Below are 22,481 nucleotides of genomic sequence, written 5' to 3'. Positions count from 1 at the left end.
CTAGGTCTTGAGTTCTATCCCCAGTACCAAACAAACAACCTTAAATTGATGCTTGTTCATTAAATGAAGTGAGGAGGCAGTGCAATAGTGTTTCATCTCCCCTTTTGTTCTCCTCTCTCATCGAGCAGTAACCGTTTTAATAATCCAGTATGTATCCTTCCATGCAAACATATATAGGATGTTTTCTGTTTGTCCCAAAAATGAGGTACAGTGACTCGTAATTCTTTTCACTCAATATTCTATAGCCATCTACATATAGCTCTAATTCGTTCTTCACAGCAATTTCCAGATTAAGAATGCGAAAATGTATTACACTATGACCTTACTGATGGGCGTACGTGTTGTTTCAGTGTCATTACAGAGAACCCTATCTTTAAGTTCTAGAGACTTACATTGCCAAGGTCAAAGGGTAGGTACGTGTACTTTTAATTTTAATATTTATTATAAGATGACTTCACGCACCTACCAGAAAACAAAAGTAGAATGCCTCTCCACCGTTTTATAAGTTGACAAGTGAAAAATAGCGTACTCTGTGCGTCGCGGGGGCGGGGGGGAGGTACTGGGAATTTGTGCTCGCCGGGGCGCAGCGCGGATACGCAGCGGCTCTTGCAGACCTTCCGGTCTGAGAAATAGCCCATTTCCGGTAGCTCCTCAAACCTGCCCAATCCCGGGACAGCCACCACCTGGTGGTTTTCTTATTGGCTGTTTGAAGCCAACTACATTTCCCAGAGACACCTGGAGCCAGACGGGCCACAAGGCAGTGCTGACAGCACGAGGAGGACTGGTATCAACTTTCCGCTTTCGGATTCCGAGGCAGATCAAAAAGAGAAAGCGGCTTTCACCGGTTTGCCCTGTCTGGACCCGAGAGTCCTGCCGGCGAGCTCGAGCTTCGTCCTTTCCGGGACACACTGCTCGCTCCGAGCGGGGAGACCAGGCTTTCACGCCGGAAGCGAATCACCGTGCGTGACGTCAGAGAACGGAGGCGCCCACACTCCCGGAAGGCATCACGTCGGCGACTGCTCTCCCTGAAGGCGGCGCTTTCCAAAACTTGCTTGCGGCTAGTAAGGACACTCGAAAGGGCGAGGTGAGCGTCAGGCCTCTTGTCCCTCGTTTTCCTGTCTCTTCCAAAGCCCAGGCCTCAGAGCCTCCTTCTGGGAGAGGCTTCTCGAGGTGACGGGCTCAAAGGGGTGGGAGCCAGGCTGAGGTGGCTTCTGAGGAGCCGAGCGCACTCCGTGCCGGGGAGCCAGGCTGGGTGGAGAACCGGGGCCGCGACCCAGGCACTGCCGCCGGTTGAGCTTTGCCCTTTGGCCCCTAGAGTCGGACTGGCCCGGTAAACCCGAGTATGATGGCCCTTGCCGATTTCAGTAGGACATTGACAAGAGAGAGAATTAAGCACGCCATGTGTAGACACCTCAAGAGATGTGAGACACCTCTCAGATATGCTCCCCTTGGAGCCGCATCAAGCGCTCCGGCTCCCGAAGGAGTGCTGAAATGTGAGGGGCGCAGTGTGGCCAGGTTCAGCTGTTAGCTTTCCTCTAAACAGTGGCCCTCTCGATTGGACCCAGGCTTACCTGTTTTCTGGTCCGTTGCTCTTTGTACAAGATTGAGTTTTTCTTTTCTCATTGAGTATCGTACTTATTTCCTCGGGAGATTACCTTTTGGCCTTCTGTGGCTTTGTTCCCTTCTGTTTGGGTCTTGAGCTTAGTTTTCATTCACAGGGTCTTCCTTTCAGGCCTTCCTAAGTGTATCCTGTTCTGGAATGTTCCATTTCGGTTTTGACTTGACCCCACCACCCATGCCTTATATTGAAGTCATACACCTGCCTTGTCCTGTGGCTAATCAGTGGTTTCTCTATCTGCAGCTTGACTAACCGGAAGATTTCCTTCAGTAAGAAGTGGATCGAACAGCCCTCAGTAAACGAGTGTAGTCTTATGTGGTGAGGCATGATGGCTACAAAAGTGGCTTCTATATCCTCAAAACCAAAGCAGTCTTTTGTACTGAGAGTTCCTCCAGATTCCAAGCTGGGGCAAGACCTCCTTCAACATGCCACTAGTGGGCCCAAGACCATCCACCAGCTGGTGCTAGAGCACTTCCTTACCTTCTTGCCCAAGGCAGGCATGGTCCAGCCCAATCAGAAAGTGAAGGAGACCTTGGTTATTATGAAGGATATTTCAGGCCTTCAGAATAGAGGTAAGAAGCACATGCTTATGTCAGTAGAAGAGAAGAGCATGGTACTGGGCTCTGAGATAAACTTCTGTATTAGTCATGAAATAAAGTTAGGATGGTGAGTATTGAGGAAAAAAAGTCAATTTTAATACATTAAGGTATTGCTTTATTTTTAAGCTGGGGCTTATGTGGTGTGCCAGATGTGTATAAAGCTATATGAAGCATGCATCTTTTTGTATTGTCCATCTTAGTGAAACTTCTGCCCAAACATTGTGGAGGGAAGTATCTTTAAAAGAATATAGAAATCAGGCAGATTATCATGTTGTCTGTACTTTATATGGGATTTTAGAAATTTTATGCTTGTTCAAGTTTTTATACTTTGCCTTCCTCCAAACTCCTATATAGTGACTCTTAGTTAGAAATTTTGAAAGATGCTTAGGGGAATCTTTTTAATACTGAAGAGATCCCACAAAGGTTCAAGACTCTGGGGCTTGTGGCTTGAACTCTGTTAGGGTTCACAGGAGCAGAAATAGCTGTGAATTGCCTGCTGAAGAAGTAAACATATCTTGGCTCGAAGGTATGGGCGGTATCTGTATTAGAGCCACTGAGTTTTTCCTCTAACTACAATTTCTTCTTTTCCCAGTGCAATCTCATCCCTTAGTGAAATTTCTGCCCAAAGAGAGAGTCCAGCAGAAACAGGAGACAGTGTCTCTGTCTTTTAAAGCTGACTATGAGGTGAGTTTGATTTTCCACTCACTAAGTACATCACCTTCTCTGCTCTTGAAATCTTGTCTTCTGGGTCAACCTGTGTCTAACACATTTTTGGGAATCAACCTTGTAGGACATTTCTCTTCTGCTTTGCTGCGACCCATGTGGCTCTTGAGGTTCCTGGGGTGAAGGATTGTGAAAGGATGAAAAAATAAAGAAGAGATAAAGCTGTGGTCAGGTGGAGCCCCCGATGAGAGAGAAGGAACTGCTTAACCACTGTAGCACACTTATTTATACATTCAAGAGGAAGATGTCGATTTTAACCTCGTTGCCTAATAACTTGTTTGCCTGACTGGCCTGGGCCCCTTGCCTTCTTAAAACTGAAACAGCTTGTTTATGTGGCTTGTTTTGAGCCCTCTCTGTTTTTAGGGCTGGCCTTGCTTTAGCCCCACATGTGATCAATCTCCAGCTTCAGTGGCTCCCTATACTACTTGGTTCTGGCTCCTCTTAGCCTGGCTATCTTGTCTACGTTGCTCCTATGTGAAGCTTATAGAGATGTCTTTCAGAAAAGAAGGGCTGCAAAGGAACCTCATTTACTGAGAAAAAGGGGATCTCTTGCTCTTTTAGGAGCTGGTAATCTTTGAGGATTTGAATGTGTTTCACTCCCAAGAAGAATGTGTGTGCATGGAATCTGCTCAGCAACCCACCTCAGAGAAGGAAGATAACAGTGATGTTGGGGAGATGGTATTACTAGGTAAGAAATCAAGTGCTTTGTGTGTTCAGGCTGCAATGCTGTAGCAAAAGCATGTCCTTCACCTATGGAACTTCTAAATTGCTATTCACAGCTGCTAAAGCACAAGTGCACACATTTTGGTTTTGTTTTATCTCATATGACAGAGCCTAACTACAGAGTTCTAGCTGTAGATAATCATTTTTACCTGAAGTTAGGGAGGAGAGGACATCTTTGGTAATCAAGACCTACAAACAGATAAAAAATGTGGGCACACTTTCTGAACTCTTTCCTGGAGTCAGTTCTCACAACAGATATATATTTTGAGTTATTGATTTAACGTTTTCTTTAGACCCATGACTTTTCTAAGTTACCTGCTTTGATTTTTTTTTTTTTTTTAATGTTTAGTAGGGGCAGTTACTACCATTGCAAGTGAAAGTATATTCCATTTTTGGTGAAAATAACATATATATACATATGTGTAACTATATATTGCTTGTTTTTTGCAACAGGATCTTACTATAGTTCAGGCTGGCCTTGCTCTTACTATGTAGCCCAGGCTGGCCTCAAGCTTGCAGTGATCTTTCTGCCTCAGCATCCCAAATGCTCAGATTATAGGCTTGTGCCATCATGCCTGGCTAATGAAAATAATGTCTAATAATTACTGAGCACTTAATGCTATCTGTATTGTATGTAAGGCACTGATCCATGCATGCATGCAAACATACAATTATTTATTTGTTTGTTGTTGAGACAGAGTCTTACTGTGCAACTCAGGCTGACCCAAAACTCACTGTGCAACCCCAGGATGGCCACAGACTTGAGACAGTCCTCCTGCCTGAGCATCCTGAGTGCTGGGATTATAAGCATGTGCCTCCATACCTGGCTTAAACATGCATTTATTTTATGTACTCCTCATAATAGTACTGTAGGGTATAGCAATTATTAATACTTTATAGGTGACAAAATGAGACAGAGGTTAAATTTGCCAGGGTCATAGCTGAAAGTAGTTAGTAGAGTAGGTAGTTAGACTCAGAGACTCATGTGAGAGTTTGCAGTTGTAGTTCACATGTGCTGCTTCCTGGATGAATTTGTTACTCGTTTGTCAGTGAATTCTCTGTGTGGTTGCTAAGTAGGGCTTTATTTGTCCTCATTTTCTTTTTTCCTTTTTCTTTTTCTTTTTTTTTTTTTTTTTTTGGTACTGGAGATCGAACTCATGACCGTGTGCTTCAAGGCAGGTACTTATGCCACTGAACTAAATACACAGCCCCCAATTTTCCTCATTTTCCAACTGTGATGCTGCATGTGATATGATCTGGCAGCAGACTCATTATAATCTGCTTAGACATGCTTCAACTTTTCTTTAGAAACATAAAACTATTTTAGAATTGGATGTCCTCACAAGTGTCTTTCCTGGGTGCCTCATACTCTTAATTTGCCTTTGGGGCAGTTTGCATCTGAGACTGAAGTTGAGCAGAGGGTAGGTTTGAGGAGTTCTCCTGAGTGACAGTAATCAATTATAACTTACAGAACTCTTACGTACATTGTTATGTGTGGTCAGGTTAGTGGTACATAATGGGCCTAGTTTGTTTCCCACAGCATGCTCTGTGAAACATTTTGTTTACTGTAGAGAAAAGTATAAAAAGACCAGATTTATTACAATGGGTTTTTCTTGAGTCATAAAACTAGCATTTATTTCAGGTTATTCAATACTATGTATGTTGCTTATTCCAGGCATAGTTTTGAGTGTATTCTTTGGGGCCCTAAAACTGAATTCTCACCCTTTCTTCTTCATTGTAGGATATTGTAGGATAATTTAAACTAGAAAGTAAGTAATCTGAAAATAAAAATTCCTTCCACGTAGAATTCTAAAACTGTTAGGCAGGGGCTGGGGATTTAGCTCAGCGACATAAGCGCCTGCCTTGCAAGCAGGCAGTCTTGAGTTCCATCCCTGGTACCGATTAAAAAAAAAAAAAAAAAAAAAAAACTGTTAGGCAATCTTGGGCTAAAAGGAAAATACAAATTAGAATTGCATAGTTTTTATTTTATTAGTATATGTTTTCAGTATATGTGGTTTATAGTCATTTTGGGGGGTGGATATTTGTGCCCAATAAAATTTGGTTCATTTTAGTTCACACCTCCCTCCCATCTTTTAATTTCTCTTTCTCCATTTTCATCTTGGTGATATTACAAACTTAGCTCATCTTTATGGCATGTAATGTTTATATTCATTGAGGTTATTAGATTCCTGAATATGGCATATCTTTATTCTATCTAATTCCCCTTCCCCTCTTTCTCATCCCTTATCCTTGATCTCTTTCCCATTTGAAAGAGATAATTGTTCTCTTGATTCCTATCTATACTTTATTATCTCTTTGTGCTTTACCTTGCTCAAATAGCATTGGGTATTTAAGCTTGCGTGCCTGGTTTATTTCACACATTATATTTTCCAGTAGCATCCATTTTCCTATAGGTGTCTCAAATGTGTCCTCCTTTATAGTGAAGTAGTATTCCATTATACATAGATAACCACATTTTCTTTATCCAGTCATCTGTTGATGGGTATACAGTCTGCATGCAGGATTTAGCTATTATGAATTATGTTGCTATAAACATTGATATGCATGTATCACTGTATTACGGTATCTTAAGCTCTTTGGTGAAAATACCTAGATGGAAGATAGCTGCGTCATATGGAATTTCTAATTTTAGTACTTTTAGAAATCTGCATACTGATTTCCTTAATGGTTGTACTAGTTAATATTACCACCAATACCTTTTTCTCCACAATTTCTCCAGCATTTGTTATTTTTTAAATTTCTTAATGATTGCCATTCTTTCTAGTATAAGATGGAATCTTGGTATTGTTTTAATTTGCATTTCTGTAATGACCAGAGAGGTTGAACACGTTTTCATGTATTTGTTGGCTATTTGCACTTCTTCCTCTGTGAAGTACCTGTTTACATGCCCATTTCTTGCCTGAGTTTTTTTATTTTACATGATCTGGTTTTTTTCTAGTTCTTTATGTATCCTAAATATTAGCCCTCTGTCTGAGTAGTAGCTGGCAAAAATTTTTTCCCATTCCACAGGTTGTGTCTTTACTAACTGATTCTTTGTTATATGGAGGCTTCTTAATTTGATATAATCCATTTGCTGATTCTTGCCATTGTTTCTTATGCAATTGAGATTTTGTTTCAGAATCCTTTCCACCACCTATGACTTCAAGTATTTTACCTTTTATATCTTCCAGAAGGCGTAGTATTTGTTTTAGTGTCTAATTCTTTATTCCATTTTTTACTTAATTTAGTACACAGTGAGAGATATGGGGCCAGTTTTCCCTCTACCACTTGTTGAATAGGCTATCTTCTCTCCAATGTATGCTTTTGGCCCCTTTGTCAAAGATCAAATACAGTGGACCCTTAACTTATGAACTCTGTTTGTGAGGACTGGTTGTAACTCAAGTTACTTGTAAATCAAGACTATGTTTCCCAAAAGAAATAATGAAAATACCCTGTGTACATTCCAAACCTCCCAAAGCATCCCTTATCTAACCTTTTCAAAATAAAAAGGGTTGTATAATGTGTGCAGTTTACCAGAAACACCAGTAATTTGCCTAGTATATACACCAAACAAGTTATAAAATATGTGTAGTTTATCAGAAACAACAGTTTCATACTGTACTCACCGTTTAAGTTGACATCTTTGGTTTGCAGGAAGAAAGGGTGGCATAGAAGGTCGTTACTGTTTGAAAAGAGAATCCACTTCCATAAGAAAATGAGGAATCTGGCTTGCTGTCCTTTCTCTCCTAGGACCTGCTTCTCAATCATTAGGTCTCAACCTTTTTAGAACTGAAGACTGCTGCTCTAAGGTTGTCTGTTTTTGTCTTTTCTTTAACACTGTTCTATAGTATGACATGACATTGTTATTTAAGCAAGTGAATACAATGATTGTCTTTTTCCCTGTCTGAGTGGTCTTCTTTACAAATGTTTGTAGCTCTGTCCATCTTTTCAAGATTTCCTTTATTTTAAAAGAAACTTGCTGCACTGATTGTTGATACCCCCCCTCCTCTTCAGAAGGCTCCTCAGCTACCATTGCTCAGCCAGAAGTTGCTGCAATGCCTCTATAGACAATTCTTCAGTGTTCCTCCACCAGTTCCTCAACATCACGGTCTACCTACAAGCCTATCAACTCTACTGTAGTGACAGTGTCATTAGCCACAGGGTCATTTGAAGGCTCAGGGTCCCCTATGTAGCCTTTAACATCTCTTTCCTGTATAATTTTAGGCCATACTTTCTTCCAGGCAAATCTCAATGTCTTTAGAGACATTGGCCCAGAATTTTTCAACCCACAGGAAAGGAGTTGGAATGTTCCTTCTAGAACTCTTTAAGGGTTGGATGTGTATCTGAGACCACTTGGAAGCACTTCAGGAATAATTCTCGGTGTATAGCTTCTTAAGCTTAACTATAACTTGCTGGTCCATAGACTGTAATGAGGAGTTATATTAGGTAGGAAGAGCTCAACTGAGAGCCATGGGAATTCTTAAGCCAGTTCTTCTTCTAAATCTCATGAATGAGCAGGAGCACTGTCCATGATGAGGAGAGCCTTGCATGGCAAACCCTTGTCCTTTAGATATTTCTTAATAGTAGGAAAGTCTCCTTTATCCACTTGGGAAAATACTCTTTTTAGCCAGTCTTTTGCTTTAGATCTCCCTGGAACTCCTAGCCTGTTCTTCGTGACTATGTTTTCTGAACACTGTGGACACCTTAAAGTCATAAACCAAGAGAGGCTTTATTGGCACTTGTGTTGGCACATAGCAATATGGTTAGCCTAGGTCGGGGATTTAGCTCAGTGGCTTAAGCACCTACCTGGCAAGTGCGAGTTTGTGAGTTCAAGCCTTGGTACCAAAAAAAAAAAAAAAAAAAAAAGGATTAGCCTATACTTTATAACTTGTGGCCTGGCATGTATGTTCTTCTGAGCATTTTCTCCCCAAAAAGGCCAGTTTCATCACAGTTGAAAACCTGATGACAGGGGCTGGGGATTTAGCTCAGCGGCATAAGCACCTGCCTTGCAAGGAGGCAGTCGTGAGTTCGATCCCCAGTACCGATTAAAAAAAAAAAAAAAAAAAAGAAAGAAAACCTGATGACAGCAAAAGCCATTTCTCTGTGTCATTGTTTCAGAGTGGTTGTGTGTAATTTTCAGCAGCCTTTTATCAGCATTGGCTGCTTTACCATGCCTAGGTACACTGTGTACCCTAATTCTCACTTGAATATTGTGAAACCACCCCTTACTGGCATGAAATGTTTCGCCATTAACACTTATTAATGGAGTATCTTTTATGAGATCTGTATTTATAAACCTAGTTTTCTCACAACTTACAGACTTGGGAAGGCTATAATCTGCTCTTTACCTTTAGTTTATCCATACTAATAATGGCCTTTCTACCTAGTCTGTTGATTGTGACTTAACTAATCTGAGTAATACCTTTAGCAACACTAGGAGATGTGCTGTATGTATGAGTGAGATTGATCACATGCCATGCTCATATTTCTCCGTAGTTTTCTTCTTTTCAATCATGATTGCTTATTTACCTTCCCTTCCTTCCTTGGCTTCTTTCTACCTTTTTTGGGTAGTAACTGTAATGCCTATATAAAACTTTGACTGAAATCATGTCCACAAACACATGTACCTGGGTTTGGACTGATGCTTATGTATGCTTTTCTGACATCACGAGACTGCAATATTCAGGTTGTAACTCAAGACTTTGGTCCTAAGTTACCTAAAATTCTGGCCCTTACCCAGGTTATTTGTGTGCGAGGCCAGTCATAAGTCTCAGGATCCGCTGTAGCCGAATGTATCAGGAGACATTTCTGTGTCCTCTGTTCTGTTCCATTGATCAGTGTGTCTGTTTTTGTTCCAGTACTGTTGTATCACTGTTGCTTTGTAATATAATGTAAAGTCAGATATTGTGATGGCTCCTGCTTTGTCTTGTTGCCTAAGATTGTTTTTGCTATTCTGGGTCTCTTCTGATTCCATGTATATTTTAGGATTGTAAATTTTTCTAGATCTGCAAAATGTGTTCTTGGTAGTTTGATTGGTACTGCATTGACTCTGTTTTGGGAATGTGGGCATTTTGACAGTAGTTTTGCCTAATGAGAAATGGGACATATTTCCATTTTCTGATGTCCTCTTCAATCTCCTTTTTCAGAGCACTGTAGGTTTCATTGTAGAGACCTTTCACTTCTTTGATTAGGTTAATTCCTAGGTATTTCATTTTTCTTGAATTTACCATAAGAGTATTGGGTTTGTTTGTTTGTTTTGGTACCAGAGATCAAACTTAGGACTTTATGCTTGCCAGGCAAGCGCTTAAGTGCTTGCCAGGCAAGCGCTTACTCCTCTGAGTAAAATCCCTGGCCAAGCACATTGTTTTCATAATTTCTTTTTCATTGAGTTCTTTATTGGGGCACTTTATTGGGGCACAAATGCTAATGATTTTTGTGTGTGGATATTGTATTCTACTACATTGCTGACACTGGTTATTCTAAAAGATTTTTGGTAGAGTTCTTTGTGTCTTCTATGTAGACTTATGATGTCATCTGTAAATAAGGATTAATGATCTTCCTTTCCTGTATGTATCCCTTTTTATTTCTCCCACTTGCCTGATTGCTCTGGCTGTTTCAAGTACTATGTTGAATAGAAGTGTTGATAATGAGCATCCTTGTCTTATTCTTGATTTTAGAGGAAATACTTTCAGTTTCTCCCCATTTAATATGATGTTGGCTGTTGGTTTGTCATAAATAGCTTTTATCAAATTTAGCTATGGTCCCTCTATACCTATTTTCTTCAGGATGTTATCATGAAGGGGTTTTAGATTTTGTCATAAGCCTTTCCTGCATCTATTGATGCGGTCATGTAGACCGTATTTATGTGATGTATTATATTTATTGATTTGCATATGTTGAACCATTCTTGCATCTTTTTTTGGAGGGGCTCCGCTGGGGATCAAACTCATGACTGTGCAAACTTGCAAGGCAGACGCTTATGCTGCTGAGCTAAATCCCCAGCCCCGATCCTTGCATCTTTGAGATCAAACCTACTTGATCACAACATACAATCTTCTTGATGATGTCCTGCATTCTATTTGCTAATGTCTTGTTGAGAACTTTTGCATCTTTGTTCATTACAGAGATCAGCCTATCGTTTTCTTTTTTAATTGGGTCTCGGTTTGGTTTGGTTTAGTTTGGTTTGGTTTTAGCTTTTTGACACAGGATTTCACTATGCAGTTTAGGCTGGCTGAACTTGCAGAGATCCTTTTGCCTCAACCTCCCAAGTGTTAGGATTACAGGCATGCACCACCGTGCTCAGCTTTAGCTGGATCTTTATTGGGATCAGGGTGATGCTGGCTTCCATAAATGAATTTGGCAGAACTGCGTCCCTTTCAATTTGTTTGAAAAGCTTAAGGAGTATTAGTAATCCAACATCCTTAAAAGTTTTGTATAATTCAGCAGTGAATTCAAGTCCTGGGCTTTTTAAAATTGGTAGATTCTTTATTACTATCAATATTTTATTGCCTGCTATTAGGTTATTTAGCATTTGTGTGTCTTCTTGGGTTAGCTTTGCGTGAGTTCAAGAACCTGTTCAATCCTTTAGAATTTGCCAATTTGTTGGAATACGAGTTTTCAAAGTAGATACTATCTTTTTCTTTTCTAGTTGCATTGATGTGAGTTTTTATTTCTCTTTGTAAGTCTAGCTAAGGACTTACTGTGTTCTTTCAAAGAACCAACTCTTCATTTTATTGATTATTTTGTGAATTTTTTGGTTTTTGATTTTCACGATAGTCTTTATAATTTTTTCTGCTTAATTTCAGTTTGGGCCTGGCTTATAGTTTCTCAAATATCTTAAAATTCCCCGTTAGGTTATTTATTGGGGTTGCTCTGTTTTCTGCTGACTGCAGTTCACTTTCCTTTTAGGAGTACTTTCATTGTATCCCAGACACTATGTATAAGCATTGTCATTAACTTACAGAAATTTTAAAATTTCTTCCGTGATTTTTTTCTGTGACTCATTGGTTGTTTAGAAGTGTGTTGTTAATTTTCCAGGTGCTTATACTTTTTCCATGATTTCTTCTGTCATTCATTTCTATTTTTACTGTTCAGTGATCCAATAGTACACATGGGGTAATTTTGATTCTTTTACATTTATGTAAGCAGGCTTTGTGAACTAGTATGTGACCTTTTTTGCAAAACATACCATGTGCTGCAGGAAAGAATGTATATTGTACTGGGGTGGGATATTCTGTAGTCTACATGTAATAAGAGTGTGGTTCAGAGCCTGGGGATTTAGCTCAGCAGCAAAAGCGCCTGCCTTGCAAGTGTGGTCCTGAGTTCAGTCCCCGGTACCAATAAAAAAGAAAAAGTCAAAAAAAAAAAAAAAGTGTGGTTCACCTCTGATATTTCTTTACTGACTTTTTTTTTTTGTTTAACTGATCTATCTGTTTGTGAAAGTGGGGAGTTACAATCCCCTACTATAATGGTGTTAGTATTTATTTGATTTTTATGTTGAGCAGTATTTCTTTTTTGAGTACACGTGCTCCAGTATTTGATACATGAATATTTATAAACATTCTCTCTTCTTGTTGGATTATTCCCTTAAGTAGTATATACTGATCTTCTTTATCTTTTAAAATCAGTTTTAATTTGAAATTGCTATATCTGAGATTAAAATTATTACCTCTGCTTATTTTTGGCATCCCTGTGCATTCCTTTTTAATTTTTTTTTTAATTTTATTTAAGGAGAAAAAGAAAAAAAGCAGAGAAAGGGTACAAGTTATACAGATTTATAGAAAAAAATAAACAGTAGGAAATCACTAGTTAATGGATTACACATTGTCATCTTAGAAATAATTGTTCAAGTTACAAAATTAAAGCTTATAAAGTGGACATTCCAACAGTGAGACTGCAAACAGTTCTGTTCAATGATCCAACAAAACTCAGTAATATCATTGTCTATCTTATACACTTAAATATACATGCAGTTATATCGTTTAGAGCACTTTCTTTTCCTCTCTTTTGTACAATGACAATTACACATTTTGGGTTTTGTTGCTCCCACAGATCTTATTACTTTTTTGGAAGAGAGTAGAACCAAATGTGACGTAACAGAACAGAGTCAGTCAAATCAAAAGGGTGGACATAATAGATAATGTAAAAGCATAATTCAAGCTGATCAACAATAGTTACCATAATGCCTCCCGCTATCTCTAATAGAATTGCCTATATCATCAGTTATAATAAAATTGAACAAAACAGTAAAGAACAAAACCAAAACATTGGAGACATTATAGGTCTTCAAAAGTAGATAATAGTCAAACAGAATGGGCGTCATAATGAATCCCACTATCTTCACAGCTGTTGCCTAAACTTTCGAACCTGGTACTATCAAGCAAAACAGAATAGAGGGACGTCAGTCAAAACAAGATGGTGAGAGCAATACAGGGCTTTAAATCAAGATAATGGAAAGTCAAAGTGGGTTACTATAATATATCCTGTTTTTTTAAAATTTATTTTTCCCTTAATTAAAAAGATAAAAATAAAAAAGTAAATAATAAAATGTAGATTGAGATAAAAGAGGGCATAACAACAAAACAGCGCAGATCAAAACATAACCATTTAAGCAAAATAGTGTTTCACCACAAGATAATCCCAACATAAAAGTAGTTACCATATTGTCTCTTTCCTTGAAATCTTTGAGTATAACTTCATATACTGTAGCATCAAAACAGTGTAAAACCATTCAAGAGAATGACAGTATTACAGGGTATTTAGAATCAACTAACAGAAAATGAACAATGGTTTCTGTATAATCTCCTTGTCTATAAAAGGTTTTGCTTATACTATCATATATAATAAAATCCAATAAGATACAACCTGTTTAGACCAATGGAGACAGAAGAACAAAAGCTTGATGAGACTTCAAAACAAGATGATACTAAATCAGTATTACCTATTAAGACGTCATTTTCTCCAAAATAGCTGTTCCTATCATCCAATCTTCTCTGCCTCGTTTTTGTTGAGCTCTTTTTCTGTCATTAGTTATCAGTTTGTCTTCTTCATTTTGTTTTCTGCTCCATTCATTGTGGCCTCTCTGCCACTATTTGTGGATTCTTCGTATTTTTCTTTTTTAGAATATCCTGCAGTATTCTCTGTAGAGTTGAATTGGTGGTTGCATATTCCCCTAGTTCCCCTTTATCCTGGAAGCACCTTGTTTTTCCATCAATTTCCAGGGATAGTTGTGCAGGATATATCTCAATCTTGGCTGGAGATTATTATCTTTCAAAGCTTGAATTATTTCCCCCCACGCTCTTCGTGATTTGATGGTTTGTGCGGAGAAGTCTGCTGTAATTCTGATGGGTGTTCCCTTGTAAGTGATCTGTTTCTTGTCTCTGATGGCTTTTAATATTCTGTTCTTGTATTGGATTTCTGGAATTTTAATTATTATATGCCTGGGTGTTGCTCTGTTTGGGTTGTAGGTGGCTGGGGTCCTGTATGCTTCATACAACTGAGTATCTTTACCTTTTGCTAAATTAGGAAAATTCTCCTGGATTATTTCTGTGAGTAGCTTTTGTAGTTCATTTATGTCCCTGCTTCTCCTTTTATGTTCTTAATTCTTAAGTTATACATCTTCTTATCATCTTCTAGTCTTTGTATTATTGCTGTTTGTTTCTTTGTTATTTTTAAGAAGTTTTTCATTTCATGCTCCCATATTACAAATCTGGCCTCCAGTTCAGATAATCTGTCCTTAGTTTCTTTCAAGCTGTTATGCCAGTTTTCAATAGAGTTTTTAGTTTCCTGGTAATCTCTTTGAACCTGCTTCACGTATTCTGTGCTATCTCTATTTTTTCCATCAAACAATTCTCTCCTCTTTTTCTGTTGTTCCATTCCACCATCTGTTTTTTCTTTGGTGATACTTAGCATTTCTCTAACTATTTTGCTTATGTCTAGCTTCAGGTCATTAATAACTTCATTCCTGAACTTGTCTATGAGGCTCTGGAGATAGCACTTTATATGTATTGGTGCTGTGTCTGCTATTGCCTCTTTCTCAAGATTAGGGGCCGAGGACCCTTTCTTGTTGCTGCCTCTTCCCATATTCTTTGTTCCTTATATATGCAAGCATATATAGGAGGCCCAGCTTCCTTCCCTATTGGCCACAGTCTGATTGAATTGCAAAGGCTAGGTGTTCCCGCCCACCGCAGCGCACCAGGAAGTTGCAGACCAGGCAGCCTATGCGGGGCCGCCCCTCCAGGTCAGTCTACCTTCAGGCGCTGGGACCTAGGTTGTGCTAGCCTACTGGGTCTCAGCCAGCAGCGTCACGTAGGCTAGGCACTGCTCACCAATCCTGCTTGAGAGGGAGATATGTGACTGAAGTCACTGCAGCGCCCTGTTCCCACAAGTCTGCTCGGTCCCAGAATGTCCTCTGTTGGAGTCTCCTAGACTGTGGAAGAGTCCCAGTTTCTCTCACTCACCTCAGGTCAATGCACAGTTTCCCGCCCGTCCTGCTTTCAACTCCGTTCACTGCTTCCCGTTCTCAGAGCTTTCGCGCGTCTCTCTCCCTGCCTAGCCGATGTAGACACAGCGGCAGCGGCGGTAAACCCAAATCACGGCTTCCAATGGTGCGGGCTTCCACACTGAGGCTTTTCTGTTCCTGTTATTGTAGCACCAGGATTGCATTCCCAGTTGGTTTCTCTCAGCCCAGTTCGTTCTTGGGTCAGCAGGGCATATCTCCTCTTGCTTATGATTCCTTACTCTGCACCATTCCTGAATTCTAAGCTGGGTCTTTCAGAGAGCCTCTGTAGCTGCTGCTATCTGTCCGCCATGTTCTCCCGGAAGTGTGTGCATTCCTTTTTAGTCTAAACCTTTTTCCATTCCTTTTTAGTCTATATCTTTTTGGATTAGATGAGTTTCTTGAATGCAGCAGACTGTTGGATTTGTTTGTTTTTTTTTTTAATTTTGTCTGCCAATCTTTGTCTTTTAATGGGAGGGTTGAGGCCATTAACATTGAGAGAGAGTACTGAAATGTGCTGATAATTTACTATTGTTGCATTGTTTCTCTATTAGTAACTCATTTTTCTTTTACTGTCATTTTTTGTTGCTTACCTGGTGTTTTGTGTCATGTGGGTTTTTAGTTGTTTTGGTTTCATTGTTTCTGTCTAGAATATTCAAGAGAATGTCCTGGAGTGCTAGTTTCTGATTCATACATCTTTTGAGCTGGTCTGTTTCATGAAGTGCCCTCATTTCTCCATCTATTTTGAAAGATAGCTTTGCTGGATAAGTTAATTTGGGTTAGAAGTTACTTGCTTTTAAGATTGAAATACTTCACTCCAGATTCTTCTGGCCATTAAGGTTTGTTATGAGAAGCCTGCTGTAATCATAATTGTTTTACCTTTATATGTGACTATTTTTCTCTGACCGTTTTTATTTTTTTATCTTTTTTTTTTTTTTTTTGTGGATACTGGGACTCAAACTAAGGACCTTGTGCTTGCCAGGCATGCACTGTACCTGCTGAGCTATATCCCAGGTCCTCTGACTGCTTTTAAAATTATTGGATCTTTTTTGCTGGCTATCTGGCAGTTTAATAAGAATATGCCTTTGTGGGCTTTTTTTTTTTTTTTTTGGTCATAGTTGTTTGTTCTATAAGGCTCACTGAATTTTAAATTCTTTTCACATATTTGGGAAATTTTCTCTGTGGTTTCTTTAACATTAGTAATCTGTTGTCTTCTAGCTTTTGTCTAACTCCAGGTAGCCTTAGGTTGGTCTTCATGTCATATCATAGCTGCTAAATGGTCTTTTCTTGTTCTCAATCAGTCTCAGTCTCTCTCTCTCTCTCTCTCTCTCTCTCTCTCTCTCTCTCTCTCTCTCTCTTCTCTCCTTCTCTTTCTTTTCAGTAATTTCTTTGAGTACTGCTTCATACTGTACCATTTTTGTCCTCAATTTCAGACATTCTTGTCTTCACATTGGTCATTTCTACAATTTTTTTAAATTTTATTTTATTTTATTTTTTAATTTTTTATCGGTACCAGGGATCGAACTCATGACTGCCTGTTTGCAAGGCAGGCACTTATGCCACTGAGCTTTACCCAACCCCTACAATTTTTTAATCTATACAGTTTTATTTCAGGTATTTTTCCCTGACATTTTTTTGAGGATTCTATATCCTTGTTGAGTTTGTCATTTGTATTTTAAACTGTTTTGGTCAGCTTGTCCAGTTTTTTACTTATTTCCCCTGAATTCACTTTGGGCATATTAGTGATAATTCTTTCTTTGAATTTGTCTACTTTCTTCATCCCTAGTATAAAATTTTTGTGGAGTTAACACTACCTGGCATTTGCTTTCTTCTTCTTTGTTCCCTCTTGCTCTCCTGTTGGAGAGTTGAGTGACTTTGTGGGTCTTCTGTTTCCTTCTTTCCCTATGATCTTCTGTATATGTATATCCATTTTTTATTGTTTATGGTCCCCAGGAGCTCTAGATGTTGACATAGAGAGAAAACCAGTTGTTACCCACTACCATGTTACCTTTGCTACAGTGGTAAATTCAGTGACATCAATGGCATCAAATGACAACTGGATATTGCCAAACTTTTAAGAACAGCTCATGGAACCCTTAACCAGAATTAATAAGGATATACTTTTAGTGCAAACATAGTACCCACATATAAGCTTGTAATATTTCAGATCACTAGTTTCTGCTTGATGTAAGAAATAGTGCCAGAAGCCATCATCAGTACTTCCTCCTCTGGCAGTTTCACCCTCCAAGCCTGGCATCCCTTAATGGAATACTGACCTCAAAAAAAGAAAAGAGGTGAAAAATTATTGTCTAAAGAATCAGAAATATTTTTAAAAACGAATAAAAAATAGAAAATGGATAAAATAGACACCAGAGTTGAAGTAAGGCATCTTAATATATATATATATAATACACATTTTTTTCCCTGACTGATTTTACCAATACCAGATATATTACAAAATAACAAGCCATTTGTGGTATAATCCCAGCCTAAATAATGTTCTACTAATGAAAAATAGCCAAAATTCAGTCCAGCTGTGTAAACATGTCAAAATAGGTTGAAAATGAGACTGTCATAAGTAGAACCGAATTATCTGCATCACAATGTAAAAGGAAATTGTCTTGTATAAGAATGGCCAGAAATAGAACAGAGCTTTGTCATATCTTTGAAAGACTGATGTATTTTTTTGTGTGTGATTTTAATGTTGGGTTCAGATTTTAAATATTTGTCTTAATGAAGTAGGCATGATGGCACACACCTGTAACCCAGCACTCGAGGCTGAGGGGATCACTATGAGTCCAAGGCCAGTTTGGGCTACATAGTGAGTTCAAGATCTGCATAAACTACATAGTGAGACACTGTCTCAAAAGCAAAACAAACAAAAACCCGAAGTAGCAATGCATGCCTGAATTGCAACACTCAAGAAACTGAGGTAGGAGGATCACCATACTGAGCTACATGGTGGGATCCTGTCCCTCTCCCTCAAAAAACAAGCAAACAAAAATCATTAATTTAAAAAATATATATGTTTACATCAATGATTGGCAGGTTAAGATCTTTAATATATAAAATTACTAAATTATAAAATTTAAAAAGATAAATTACCTGTTTTGCATAATGAAATGTTTAACAACAATGAGACAAAATTTGATACTAAATATTTTTAAATTTTATACTGACAAGATGAGTTAAAATTGATATTTACATCATGATAGTTATATTAAAATTGGTATACCTTTGAAAGAGGTATAGTAGTTCACATTAAGAGCTGTGATACAAATCACCCTAAGCTTTAACCCAGCATTTTCATTATCTAAGGGGCAATTAAGAAGGAAATCTGTTGGTGTAAAACTGCTGAATCCTAAAGTGATTCACCTTCTACCTTTTGGATCAGCCACATCTAAGTGGTTGAATTCTTGTTGGGCACGGGGGCATTGGGGCCTAAGTGGTTAATTTAAATCCTTCATTCTCCACTGGTTCTCCAAAGTTAAGAATTCCTTATCAGACTGTCTGTTCAGAGAAGACTTTTAGGGGAGGGGGTTACCTAATTAATATAGAAAAGCTACATGTCTTCAGTATACAACTCAGATTTTTATAAAATGTACATACTCATTTATCATCCAAAATTAGTGTTCCAAGCACTCTAGAAATCCTTATGCCCCTTTTCAGTCATTACTCCCTTTCAATCCCCAAAATACTGTTGATTTCTAATATCAGTTTCATTTTATGAGTCATAGCAATCACTTCAATAACCAAATACTAATTCTCTTTGTGACCATGCTATGCCTTCATTAATTTTGATCACTTGAATTATCTCTAGTTTTTCTTTATATGTAGGACATTGTACTATTATTATTGCTATAATATTGTAGGTTTAATATAGCAAAGACCTAGAATCCTGAAGCTTATGAGTGGTGCCCTTCTTTATGTAAGATCACTATGAACTTGAATAATTGTCATCTATTAAGAAACAGAAGAAATCTTTTAGTACAATCCTATCCATTTTATTTTCCCATAAAAGTAAAAAGAGGAGTGTTTGTTCACAGTGTAGGAGGGTGAGAGGAGCTCTGTTGCTCATCTATCCCACCAAGAGTAGAAAAAGAATTGATGGTGGTTATCTGCCAGTCCTCAGGGTTCAGACTTTCAAGGTTATTATTGAAATTTAATTTGTTTTTTTACTACCTGGTGTTACCATATCCCTAAAAAGTTACTACATTCTCTCTCTATTTCAATAGTCAATGACAGTAGTCCTGTGAGTGAAGATCTTCAGAAGGAAGATTATAGAGAAAAGTCTTCAGATAGTGATGGAATGGACTGTCTCTTGGTTTCTGAGCAGCCTCCAGGTTGCCAAGAAGAAAGCCTAAATACCTCTGTTCCACAGCAAAGAAAACTGAGAAATCTTTTAGTTACCATTAAAAATGATACTCCACTAGAGGAGCTCTCAAAATACGTGGACATCAATGTTATTGCACTTAATCGAAATCAGAGAACAAGAAGGTGGTACACTTGTCCACTGTGTGGGAAACAATTCAGTGAAAGTTCTTACCTTATTTCCCACCAGAGGACTCATACTGGAGAGAAACCTTATGACTGTAGCCACTGTGGGAAAAGCTTCAATCATAAAACAAACCTCAATAAACATGAGCGAATTCATACAGGAGAGAAGCCTTACTCCTGTTCTCGGTGTGGGAAAAACTTTCGTCAGAATTCTCATCGAAGTCGTCATGAAGGAATCCATATAAGGGAGAAGATATTTAAGTGTCCAGAATGTGGGAAAACCTTCCCAAAGAATGAAGAGTTTGTGCTTCATCTACAGAGTCATGAAGCCAAAAGACCTTATAGTTGCAGAAACTGTGGGAGAAGATTTGGTCGACTGTCCAACTGCACCCGGCATGAAAGAACTCACTCAGCATCTGAGACCCAAAAGCATAAGTGAGACCAAGACAGATCCTGCTGCAACCCAAAAAGTTGTGTAAGGAATTCTGAATTCCCAGGCTGCCTAAAAAGATACAGATATATGAAAACCTCATGAAAATCAAAGTTGGGATGAATAACCAGGTTGGCTGAAATCTCAAGGAACCATCCTCAAGGGATATACCTCAGTTAGCATACAGGCTTTTTGAACTACAGAATTTTTTTGGTGAAATTGTGTAACAGTATATAGATCACAAATCCATTTTCCAGAAACACTTTGAATGTGAATTAGGCTTGGGGCTGCTACCTACATTTCTATTGAAATAGATAACCACATACACACACATACTCACACACGCACACATGCACACACCAGAATTTACCTTCAGAAAGGAGAAATAATACCACAGTCCTTATCTAGAACTGTGGTTTCTCTGAAAGAACCAAACTACTAATTTGTTAGGCCAACAGTTTCTAATAACAGTTCATGTAACCCTCTGAACACCCTGTGATAAAGTTTTGAGTGTTGAATTGTTTACTTTGGAATGTAGGAAAAATGCAGCTTTTGAATGTCATACTCTCATTTGTATGTAATCTAAAAGTAACTATCAATTTGAATAACATTTGCAATTTGTGAAAATCAGCTGTTTTATAGCAATCCTTTTCACACCATAAATATGTCTACTGTTCTTTCTGAATTTTATTCAGGTGTTAATCTCTCAAACAGCTGTCTTTGCCAAGAGTTTTGGATCATTTAGGTCTGGCTGTCGAGTCCCACTACTGGATAGCTCTTGAGAATCTTGTCTCTCTGCTAAGCCAAGACCATGGCTGCTAGAGAATAGGAGGAATGAACCTGAATGCAGAAAAGAGTTGGTTTGATGCATGACTAATGAACAATCTTATCTATGTCTGACTCCCTTTTATGGACTCATCAAACCTTTGAAAATGGAGTGTTTACTACCTCACAAAGCAGTTTTAAGGAATTATGTCTCTGGTGATTAGCTCACATTACCCCACAAGAGATAGGATTCCAGGTGTCTTCACTGTAGTGAGTGGTTGGCCTGATAACCAGACCCCCTCCTGTGCTCTTTGCCTAGTAACAGAGCGGGTGGTGCCTTCACAGGTGCCCCTCCTGTGATATAGTTAGGAATTCTCTGTCAGTTTGCTTGATATTGTTTCCTGAAGTCTTACGTTTGTATTTTGGTTTGAAGACATTCATCCTATAAACTATTTGAGAAAGTTTAAATCTTTATAGATTTTGTTTTCCATCCAAAAACATGCCTTTCTATATTATGACAATATTGTATATCTGAGTAAATTTTTCTATTTTTTCATTAAATTTTGTGCAATTTTGTTATTATGAGTAGCTTTCCCATTATATTTTTCTATTTGCTTATTGTTCTTACAAAGAAAAGTTTTTAAAAATATATTTGTGTAACTATCTCACTGGATGGTCTTAATTTTCATTAAATTGTCAGTTCTGTTTGGTAAAAGTACAATATCTAAGCGGGGTATGGTGGTGCACACCTGTAATCCCAGTACTTAGAAGGTAAGTCACAAGCATCATTACAAATTTGAGCATGGGCTACATTGTGAGTCTTGAGGCCAGCCTGAACCACATAGTGATACCCTGTTCAAAAAACAAAAAGTATACATCTACAAATAATAGTTTTGTTTCTTCCTTTCTGCCTAGTGGGTTTTATTTTTAAACAAATTCTGTGTGTTGTGGCACAAAATACAGTATTCTGAAATAAGGACATTTTTATGATTCAGTTCAACTCTATCTAAAAAAACAAAAACCATGACACGAGAGGAACAGCTGAAGAATACTAACAATAATAACTGTATTTCCTGGGAGCAGTGCCCTTTAAGACTAGAACAAAACTGGCAGCCCATGGCATTCTCATTCTTTGGAAGTGTGGCCCACAAACAGGCAGGAACTCCAGGACCTTACTGGTATGACATGCCATTATCACCTGTGTAGGGTCCACCTGCATGTGAGCTTTTGGTAAAGCAACTCCAGGCAGAGTGGGGGTGGGGGAATCCCTGGGAAGGAAGCAGTGTCTTTTGCTATCAATGGGATATCCAAAGCAAGTATTTCACATCTGGATAGTTGATGCTACCACAACCTAACTTTTCATGCCAGGGAGGAGCCTGCTGCTAGGTGGTAGCTATTTGGTACCTGCCGTGCCCAATGGCAGTTAGGGAACCCTTCTCCCTGGGCCCCAGAGACCAGTGTGTTGATCAAGGGTTACTCCCAAATATCAAAGACCCTGGAAAACTGGGAAGAGTAAGTGCTCAGGAGTATCTTATCAATTAAATAGAAAAAAGAAATTTTCCAATATAGCAGCAAGAGCTAGCTTTAGAAGATGTGCAAAAACAAAGATCCAGAGCCAGGCTCTTTTCA

At 38.6% G+C, this 22,481-nt stretch overlaps 1 protein-coding gene across 1 annotated transcript; it reads left to right on the top strand.

Moving 5' to 3' along the window:
* The first annotated feature begins 738 nt into the window (after positions 1-738).
* Positions 739-21,520, top strand: Znf200 (zinc finger protein 200). The gene is made up of 5 exons (XM_003478134.5): positions 739-1,084; positions 1,862-2,190; positions 2,810-2,901; positions 3,502-3,628; positions 19,396-21,520. The coding sequence occupies exons 2-5, from the start codon at positions 1,944-1,946 to the stop codon at positions 20,094-20,096; spliced, it is 1,167 nt and encodes a 388-aa protein (XP_003478182.1). The 5' UTR covers positions 739-1,084; positions 1,862-1,943; the 3' UTR covers positions 20,097-21,520.
* Positions 21,521-22,481: the final 961 nt, after the last annotated feature.

The sequence above is a fragment of the Cavia porcellus genome, unplaced genomic scaffold (genome assembly GCF_034190915.1).
Source record: "Cavia porcellus strain 051 isolate PalLab524CR breed Dunkin Hartley unplaced genomic scaffold, mCavPor4.1 scaffold_16, whole genome shotgun sequence".
Taxonomy (NCBI): domain Eukaryota; kingdom Metazoa; phylum Chordata; class Mammalia; order Rodentia; family Caviidae; genus Cavia; species Cavia porcellus.
This window is presented reverse-complemented; position numbering and strand designations above follow the sequence as displayed.

Bases quoted from the DNA above. Each gene is read 5' to 3' on its own strand.
- Znf200 (XM_003478134.5), top strand. From the start codon at position 1,944: ATGATGGCTACAAAAGTGGCTTCTATATCCTCAAAACCAAAGCAGTCT. The intron at 2,902-3,501 runs GTGAGTTTGATT...TTGCTCTTTTAG, and splicing joins CTTTTAAAGCTGACTATGAG to GAGCTGGTAATCTTTGAGGA. The intron at 3,629-19,395 runs GTAAGAAATCAA...CTATTTCAATAG, and splicing joins TGGGGAGATGGTATTACTAG to TCAATGACAGTAGTCCTGTG.